The sequence below is a fragment of the Chrysemys picta genome, chromosome 6, assembly GCF_011386835.1.
Source record: "Chrysemys picta bellii isolate R12L10 chromosome 6, ASM1138683v2, whole genome shotgun sequence".
Classification (NCBI taxonomy): Eukaryota; Metazoa; Chordata; order Testudines; family Emydidae; genus Chrysemys; species Chrysemys picta.
Genome location: NC_088796.1, coordinates 95701106 through 95711222, shown reverse-complemented (window position 1 = coordinate 95711222; position 10117 = coordinate 95701106). Strand labels below are relative to the sequence as shown.

At 40.7% G+C, this 10117-nt stretch overlaps 1 protein-coding gene across 7 annotated transcripts in view; it reads left to right on the top strand.

Annotated features, from left to right (window-relative positions):
* Nucleotides 1-2016: 2016 nt before the first annotated feature.
* TRPM3 (transient receptor potential cation channel subfamily M member 3) overlaps nucleotides 2017-10117 on the top strand; it is a 593201-nt gene continuing 585100 nt past the window's right edge. For 6 of the 7 annotated variants that reach the window (XM_005297764.5, XM_065549391.1, XM_008168507.4 and 3 more), the window contains exon 1: nucleotides 2141-2450. In XM_005297764.5, the coding sequence (XP_005297821.2) occupies nucleotides 2274-2450 (177 nt within the window). In that variant the 5' untranslated portion in view covers nucleotides 2141-2273. Of the gene's footprint in view, nucleotides 2451-10117 lie in introns of all 7 variants that reach the window. The other variant, XM_005297759.5, reaches the window with a different exon arrangement.

The following is a 10117-nucleotide window of genomic DNA, read 5'->3' as shown; positions in this document are numbered from 1 at the left end:
GTATGCTTATTGCAAGCATATAAGATTAAGTATTTGCTTATTATGACATCTCTAAATTGGCCAACCCTACTGATTTGAGTGCTGATGCATTTCACTAGAGAGTCACTGAAGCTACTCAAGAAGAAATATAGTTCAGAGGAATTAGACCCAATTCCTAGATAAATAAATCATGGAATATTTGCAGCTGTTGGGAAGAGAAATGTCCCCTCAAATTATCTACTTGGTATCTTTCACTTTTTGAAACCAACTTGATCAGACTGTATAACAGAGGGCATTAGGCTTCCTAAGCTCCTAAAAAGTATTTAGCCATTAGCTCCCAATCTACATTTAATAGAGATATTAGCATTATTTTGCATTTGCTGACCCAGCCTTCCTAATATTATCATGGCATTAAACATACTGTGCAGCAACTCTCCACTTTCATGAATCACATTAAATAACCTGGACATAAATGGGAATAATGTTGTATCAGGCTATATAGAATGGATCTGATTTAGTTTAGATATTTTATTTAGATGGGCAATATGCACAAATATAATAAACTACTTTCCATTCAAACATTTCTTCAGGAATTTCTGTAAGGAGGGTTAACTGGTAAGTGAAAATCAAGGGTTTAATGGTCTCCTAATATCAGAGGGGTAGCCCTGTTATTCTGGATCTGTAAAAAGCGACAAAGAGTCCTGTGGCATCTTATAGACTAACAGAAGTATTGGAGCATAAGCTTTCGTGGGTGAATACCCACTTCGTCAGACGCATGGTCTCCTAAGTACTCCTTGACACTCTTGTTATACCTTGTCATCCTAGACTTGAATAAGTGGGTCATCAAGGGATTCTTTTTAAACGTTCCCTTTTTATCCATGAAACAGTACTATATGAATGTACACTCAAACTCATGGATTTATTATGCTGCACCTTGAGGCATCTTTGAAGGACCTCAGTCAGTATTCTAAATTTTAATTCAGAGACAAGGCCATTACAGTACACTAATTGTTCCTGAAGCTCTTTGAGATTTTAGGATGCGAGCCAGTTTATTACTGCAAAATACTGTTTTGTAAACCGAAGGATACAAGAACTCTCCAGTTCCATTAATAACTCCACTCGCAGTGGCTGTATCCTAAACCGTAGATGATTTTATGTCTTATATGGTGTGTACAGCCTAAACACAATGGACATGTTCTAACGGGGAAAGGCAATTTACCCCCCCCCCCCTTAATTCCCCCCAATATATTTCCTTGCTTGCATGGGTTGTATGCTTAATTCCTTGGTTCCTAGATTGCAACTTCAATAAACTCGGCTGTAAAATATATAACAGCTTAATTGTCTCCTCTCCGCTCTTGCTTATTTAGAATGAAACTTGCCCTTTAACATCACAGTGGCTTCAGATCAAATTTAGCAGGTTAATCTACAGCAGCTTCTTCATTGCTCTTCGCCCCCGGGGGATCAAGATTATTAAAACCAAACAAACTCATTGGTTCCGGGGGGGAAAGAATCCCGCAGGTGTCTTAACGGATACTGCTGCAACAATCAACCTGCAATTCATCTGATGAGTTTCACCTGCCGCCATCTCTCACCAAACCCGTGCATGGGGGCTGTTTTTGCCCATCGTGGGGGGAGGTGCATCCCGGTAAACTAGTGCCAGGAAAGGTGAGGAAGACTCTGGCAGTTTTCCCTGTGGTTGGCACCACCTACCCGCTTGGGAAAGACCAAGGCAAGGTGGAGCTTTTCTCTTTTCGGGATGGGGAAGGTGCTAGGAGAGGGTCAAGTTTCGTGCCCCTGGGCTGGTCCCTATTAGCTGCACTTTCCTCCTTCGCCTGGTAGGACAACGTGACCCAGAGGTGGCAGGTGAGGGGGGCAGGGCTGCTTAGTCCCGTTATCTCCTCCCCTGCCACAAGCTGGGGAAGAATTGGGCGAGGGGAGCGAAGAAGGAGAGAAGAGCCGCTTGTTCTGAGCCAGCTGCTACCCCCGGTCTCTTGGCAACGTAATTACCAGCGCAACCTGTGCTGCTGTGGTAGCTGGCGTGCGGCAGGAACGCCGAGCAGGGCACGGCTCTTCCAGCCCCAGCGCGGCCCGGCCCCCAGCGCCTGCTGCAGACCCTGCAGCCGCGGTGCCCGGGAGCTGCAGCTCCGTGCCTCCAGGGGAGCGTCCCGGGAAAGGCGCGTGCAGGCGCGCGTAGCTGGCAAGGGCGGCCGCGGAGAGAGCGCGCCCAGCCGTGCCGCAAGGGGAAGGACGGCGCCGCAGCCCAGCCGCGCCGGGAGAGCAAACTTGACTCGAAGATGGGGAAGAAGTGGAAGAGCCCGAGTGAGGTGGAGAAAGGCTGCTCGGAGCAGGCGGAAGCGGGCAGGAGACGGAGCAGGAGCGCCAGCCGCGGGAGGTTTGCTGAGTCCTGGAAAAGGTTAAGCTCGAGGCAGGGTTCCACCAAGCGGGCTGGGCTCGCCTCCCAGCAGGTGCCGGTAAGTGCGCAAGGCTCCTTCCCTATTCGCCTCGAAGTACCTCAACTTGTTGGGTCCCCGAGCCGGGAATTCTCCCCCGCAGAGGACATGCTGGCGGGCCTCCCCTCGGCACAGTTAGCAGCCTCTCTGGGGGGTGGGAGCGGACTAGGGCAAAGATGTTGGGGTGTGGCACCCGTCTTGTTACCCGGCCTCGCTGGAGAGCTGTTCACATGAGTGCTGGATCCTGGCTCTTCGCAGCCCTGGGTGGGAAAGCCGGCAAGGGAGCGCGTCTCACTCTCACGGGCGGGGGGAACTCCCGTGTGTTTTACAGGGGACGTTGTGGTTTGACTCCTGTAATGGCTAAACCCAGTAGGGTGACCAGACAGCATATGTGAAAAATTGGGACGGGGGTGGGGGGTAATAGGAGCCTATATAAGAAAAAAACCCAAAAATCGGGACTGTCCCTATAAAATCGGGACATCTGGTCACCCTAAAACCCAGTGGCTTGTGAACCTTCCCGTGTGCATCCGCGGAAACATCGCGTCTGGCCGGTGCTGCTAGCCACACTGTGAAACCCCATCTCGTGTGTGTAAACTCCACTCCCTCCTCTCACTTGTTGCAACAGAAGCTTTCTGAATATTAATATATCGGCCGTGCCTAAGGCAGTGTCTCAATCGTTGCACTGTTAAAATGACCAGATACCACCTCCAATTGATGAGGAAGAAAACTGTTGCATTTTAGGGAAAAATGTACTATGTTCTGAATCTGACTAGAGATCGGGGCAAGGAAACCTCCTGTTGCTTGTACCAGCCCGAATAACTGGGGCTTGCCATTTCCTAAGAGTCAAAATGCTTGCCCTGGTTATATTGGTGATGGAACGGATTTATAGACATCTGAATAATCAAACCATAAACCGCCATAAACTATGCATCTCTTACCTACTGGCGTTTTCACATTACACTTGGACTTGCGATTTCATAATGTTCTGTATTTGCTGCAAGGACCATCCCAGCATCCCTCCTTTTCTGATGGTTTTTCTTCTGATAGTCCATGAACACGCTTCTGAAAGTTTGTCCTTTAAAATAATTTTAAATCCTCTTTAGAAGTAATGCATTATGAATGTATGAACTGTTGAACCATAAAAGGGAAAACTACATTTAACCGGACACACTATTTTAAATATTAACTTTTTCCCAAATATGAGACTTTAATACAATTTAAAAAAAAGCTTTTATTTTTTGTTTAATAACACTGGGCGGCTGCATTAGGAACTTCTAAGGTAGATAGACATATTTATGAATATACACATTGTATTTGAAAGTATATATCAGATGTTAATTTCCCTGACAAAATGCACAAGAAAATTGAGGGGACAGTATAAATCTTTCTGGATTGTTACAAGTTTGCTCTCTCATTTTACTTTGCATACCACTGCTGTCTTCATTTGCTTAGGAAAAATACCATATGTTCTTGGCAAAAACCTGTTGCTTCAGTTCTCAGGTTGTATATTTGATTTGATGGAGTAAGAGTGATTTATTTCAAATGTATGTGCAGATTTGTTAGTTGTCAAGTTGCAAGGAAAATATCCACAGGTTGAATATCTCTGGGGGAAGAACATAAGGGTGAAAAGACCAATGGTAGGAGGAGTTCTATGACAACCAGAAGGCATGTGGAGAAGCAATAGTATTCTGACCTATGGAGAACAGAGAGATTAAAATTCTAACCTTATTTTTTTTTTCTTTTTTTAAGATGAAATTGTGGTACTGCCTCAAACTATTTTTTTTCACAGCAGAAATATTCTAGATAGAACTCTGTTCTATCATCAATATTTCAAAAAAAATATTTTGTAGTCTTGTTTTAATTCTCATGCATGTTTTACCAAATATTTTTTGTTTTATAACTAAGATTGATTCTTTGAATTAGATTCAAGTTGCAAACAAAATGTCATAACACAGGTTGAAACCATAGTACTGTGTTAGCTAATTTATGCACAATAACAAGAGGATTTTACCGATTTCCCCCTCCTCTTCTCTTCTCTCTTTTTTAAAATGGTATTTCCAGGGTAATACATGCACACCATATTTCAGCTCCAGAAATGGTGGGAAGGGAAATGACAGTAAATGTGAGACTGATTCTATAAATCTTTGTTTATTGCTAACCACAAAACAAACAGGGCATGTCAGTGGCTGTTTTTACAACACATCTCCCTATTATGCGACACTCTATCTGAAATATTAGCATATAATCTCAGAAAATCTATTTGAGAATGTTAACCTTCTACAGATTGTGTTTAGAGCAAGCAAGAGTAGGGTATGTTCTCCACTGTTTTGGGAACATATTAATCAATACATGTTTGTTCTTTTTCTGTAATTACAGATACAGCTCCAGTTCAATGTTTGGGTTTTTGTGTTTCTTTAAACAGGGGCACAAACCAAAATCCTGTATTTTTTTTTTCTCAAAGTTTGGATCCCTTATCAGATTAGAACTTTGACTTGAGCTCATCTATATTTCAAAACTTCTCCTCTCATCTCTGACTTTGTTCTCAACTGCCTTGGCTCTTGTGTAGTCATTATATTTGTCCAACAAGGGTGTAATTCTAATATTCTAATCTGGTGTAAAAAGATCATGGGTGCAAAGCAGTGGAGATTCAACTCTAAAACTTTATCAGTAATCTGCTACCTACTAAGGGTTTTTATGGTCCTACATGATACTATTCACATCTTTGGTTACACTGCTGGAGGAACAAATAATGGAGAGCACATTTTATGTAGTTTTTAAAGGGTTAAATGGTTCAGGCTGAGGTAATTTGGAAGGGAAATCTACTATACATTCTGATGCAAGCATGAGAAGCTTCAATCCTGACAATATTTAATGTAAAGGAAAAGTTTTAACTCAGACTGCTGCCTTAAATGCTAAAAATTAGTTTTCTACACTAAACCTACTGTTCAGCCCAAACACCTTTTAGATATGTGGTATTAGCCCTGGCCTCCTCACTTGCACCATATAAAGAGCCCATTATGCTTGTGGAAATCAATCTCCTATCTTTAAGGTGGTCATTTCAAATATCTAGTAACTAGTATAGGTAAGGAGTACAGCTTTGGCATCCCATTTTACATCAAGAAATATTGGCAAAAGGAGGGATGCTTCCATTAACCACTTGTATATTACATTGCTTGAAGTGTTTGTCATGGGTACATGAGTAAGAATAAATAGCTCTTTATACAAATTTGTTTTTATTCTAATGGAAGGCGTCTTGGCTATTTGCCCAGAAATGTCAGAACATGCCACTAACGCTCTTTTAAGAAGAGAGAAGGTTCCATTGGGTATCAATGACGGGGAGCAAGATGACATCTGCCACACCCATCAACTGCATGCCTACTTTCTGTTCTTGAATTGAGTTCACTGTTCATGAGTAGCACTCATAGAAAATGCTCCCAACATTGGCAAGCTTTTTTGTTTTGTTTCGTTGTGTTACACTTCTCTTTATCTAGGGGTGCAGCCAAAGCTTAAAAGACCCAATCTTTGACTTTCTAATTATGCTACAGGAAAAGCCAATTATAGCCAAGTTTTAGACATTGTGCAAGGTATATTTCCAGTTCCTTTATTGCATGCTCTAAGGCTGAGACATGGAGGAAAACCACCCATTAAACTTGTGCTGAAGCTTCTGAGACATGATGATGCTAGGTCTATAGTACAGTATCTTTAATGTTAAGCATTCCATATTTTTTTGCTGGAAATAGCTGAGAGAAAATAACTCAGCAGCATAATACACAGTTACTGTCTGAGTCGATTGACTTCACTTCCCACCTTCCAGCAACAATAGACTCGATCATGACTACCCCTACTAGAAAAATTATTTTTTTCTTTAAATCAACAAAAAAACCCAAATCTATGCCATGGTGCTGGGGACATATAAGTGCTTATACCTGTCTGCTCTTTTTAGATCATGCATGTTACTTCAACTGCAGTTTCATATAGCTCCAGAATAGTTTATGTAGAAGAATATTTGCCTAAAATAAGTTGTCATTCATTCTTGAGGAGGAGGGGTTATTTTCTTTAGAAGCTTGTCTGAAAGATAATGTCTTCTACAGTATATACATTAGATCTGTGTTTTAAAATCTTATTTACAATGTAGGCAGTTGCTTGACTTGGGTTTATTTGGGTTTCAGTGTCACATTGAAACTGTCTTAAATAAAATTACAGATGAGGATGCAACAATAGCCAATTCTATTATCTTAAAATTTTAGAAATTGACTACTTTTAGTAATGCTGTATGGTACATGGGATAGCATTGCCACGTAGATGGGTTAGATCTGTGGGCTTGAGTTCAGCTAGTACCTTTTGACAACAAACCCTCTCTCAGAACTATTTCTCTTTCCAGTTTTTTTTAAGCCTCTGTTTCTTAAGCATTAGAACCTCCAGACTTGACTCCATCTCCCCCCCCATCATGCTTTTCCCCCCGACAATCTCCATCTCTCTGCCACAATTTATTTTAAAGTAACCATACTTTTCAGAATATGCAGCCTCATGATACAGATGACTTGTATAGTTTTGCTTAGGTCCGTAGTGTAGAAGATACTTTTATGTGGATTTCTTTGCTCTTGTATCGATTGTCAAGAATGCATTCTTTACTGAGATGGCCTTGTGGTTTGAGCATTGGCCTGCTAAACCCAGGGTTGTGAGTTCAATCCTCAAAGGGGCCATTTAGGAATCTGGGGCAAAATCAGTACTTGGTCCTGCTAGTGAAGGCTGGACTCGATGACCTTTCAAGGTCACTTCCAGTTCTAGGAGATAGGGTATCCCTCTCATTCTTTGTTTTGGAACAACCTTGGTACTCTTTAAGGTCTGGCTTCTTTTTCATCATTTCAGTATAACTCTTTGTCATGGCCAGCCAACTCCATCTCCTCCTTTTGTCTTTAAGCTTCTTCCCTGTGTTAGCTTGCTACAACCTTCTTGCAGTATACCTTAATGGGAGAGGACACTGCGGTCCATGCCCCTTGTATCTAAGACCGTAAGTGGGGTGGCAGTTAGGCTCCAGAAACACCTTATCTCTTGGCACCCTTCCTCAGAAGTTGAATTCATATCTCTTTAGGGCCATCTAAATGAAGGTACCCATATCAGAGTATCTTAAAAATAGAGAAAATAAAAGATGGTGGGTTTTTTGTGGATTTTTTTTGGTGTGTTTTGCACAATATCACATCTGAATATTATAGAAAGCTCAGTTAGGTAGGCTTCCTTATGTTGGTTACACAGGGGGACGGAAAAAAAATTGTGCATCTCTACAAATCGGGGCTGTTCAGTGGGAACTATCGCCCACTTGACCTGGTTATGTAGTCCCAGGTGTTATACTGCCTTATCATATCAGGGTGAAGTCGCATCAACAGATCCACCAAGCATTCCCTGGAGAAAATAACAAAAATCTTTGTTGCCCATACAAGAGTTATTGTCCCCTTATTGAGAGATGTCAAAGTCCAGCATATTAAAGTCAACTTTCAACCATGCTACTGTAGTGTCTCTTCACCAGTCAGTCAAGGTGACTTGCATGACTATGATTCTTGGTTATAGGTGTTAAATCATGGTGTGTATTTTTCTATCTTTGCTGACCACAGAGAGCCTGGATTTTTTTCCCCTCTCATGACAAGGATGACAACAAGGAAAGCATTGATAGGTATTATGGATATTATCGCTCCAGTTTTCTTCATACAAGTATTGCATAATGCCTAAATAGAGTTGAAGCTCTCCAGTGTCTGCCTAAACTTAGATTCAGACATCTTGTTACAGCCTGCTGCATTTTAACTGTATCTGAAGTCTCTAACTATCCTCTTGGTTGCATGGCTGTAGAGTTTACTGGTAAGTATGAAACCTCAAATCACGAAATAAAAAGTAACAATTAGTAATTCTGTACCTAAAGTTTAATTTTATTAGTCTTTTCCCTTTGGATAGCAGCCTGTATCCTTTCCTTTGGGTAGGTGGAGTTTTGTCAAGGTTTGGTGTTTTTTTTGGTTTGGCCTATATTTATTTTGGTGTTTAGATTGTAAGGAAGAGTGAATGGGCCAGTGTTGATTTGTGGGGAGTGGGGTGTTGAGGTGGGAAAAACTTTCCTAATATTGGCAGCTTATAATAGTAAACAGTGCATAGACCACAGAAAAACACAAGCAGTATGATCTAAACAAAACTCAATATTGTAATCAAAATTGACTGCTATAATAAAGATGACAAAATGCAGTCAATGTTGGTATAAAATAATAAATTTATGGGTGGGATTTGAAGAATGTAATGGAAAGGCCACAGCTTAAATGTAAGAAACTTTGACTATCTTTTTCCTCTCTCCATCCTTTAATTAGCTGTGGATGAAATCCTGACCCTATGGAAATCAATGGGAGTCTTGTTATTTTGCCGTTAATTTAGTGGGGTTAGGATTTCATCCTATATTATTAAACTCTGGTCATAAGAGGCTAGCTGCACCACTTATAACGAAAGTCAGTGTCCATACTAGATGTTTCCTTTGTATTGTATAGTTATTTTAACCCATTGTGGGTTTTCGAGTGGGTTAGTTTTACAATAGAGAAGCTAAATAACTGTACAACTACTCACTTTTGATGCAAGATCTTTCTTTAAAGGTGATTTCTTTTGAACTGAAACTTAAGTAATATGAAAAAATATGTCTTCGCCCTAAGCTATATAAAGTAGCATTAAGATGAAAAGAATGTCAATGAGAAAAAATATAAGCACACAAAGTATTTCTATTTGGGTGGGGAACAAATCATTTTAAATTCTGAGCAGTCTCTTTGGTCCTCCATTGGAATCTTCTGACACAATCTCTCACTTACATTCAACACCTGTGAGTGACAGAGTGCATCTGTCAGCTAGCTCATGGCATAGCTAAGGTGTGGGCATATACATCTGTGGTTTAAGGGATGAATAGGGTAGTTAAAGCTGTCATGCAGTGGCTAGGATATTGCACTAAAACTTGAATAGAACACTCACTCTTCTGACCTCCATTAAGTCACTTCCACTCTTAGTGGCCTTAGGATCCTCACATGTAAAATAGGGATAATGATACTTGCAGCCTGTGTGAAATGTTTTTGAGATCTATGAATGAGACATGCTAGATAAGACAAAGGCATTATAATCTTTAATATACTATGTGAATGTGAGAAATTAACAATAGTCATTTTAAAGATTGCAATGTGTTTATTTTTTAATGCAAGAATAGTAGTGCTAACCTAGGTGTCAATCTGACAGAAAGGACTGACTTATTTTAATAAAAAATAAGTTTTCATCAAACAAACATTTTGCAGAAAGTGTTCATTCTGACTCTGTTTTCTGTAGAGATACCCACCCCAACCCCAAATCTTCACTTTAAAAAAAAAAAAAAAAAAAAAAAAAAAGGTTCAAATTTGTGGGATTTTTGTTTTTTGGATTTGTGTTCCAACTTTTGCCAGTTGGAAAACAGTAACGGTTTGTGCCTGAAAGTAACATTTTTCCCCCCCTCTAAAGTGAAACACTTTTTATACTATTTTTTTTTTTTTGGGGGGGGGGGGGGGGGAAGTCTCCTGACTTTTTCCAGTGAGAACACATAAGTGTGGAGTGGGGGGAGGGAGGGGAACTTTCCTATATTTTTGACAAGTCCCTTGTGAAACTAGAATTTCTAGAGGGGAAAACTTTGAAAGGGAATTCTTGTGGGA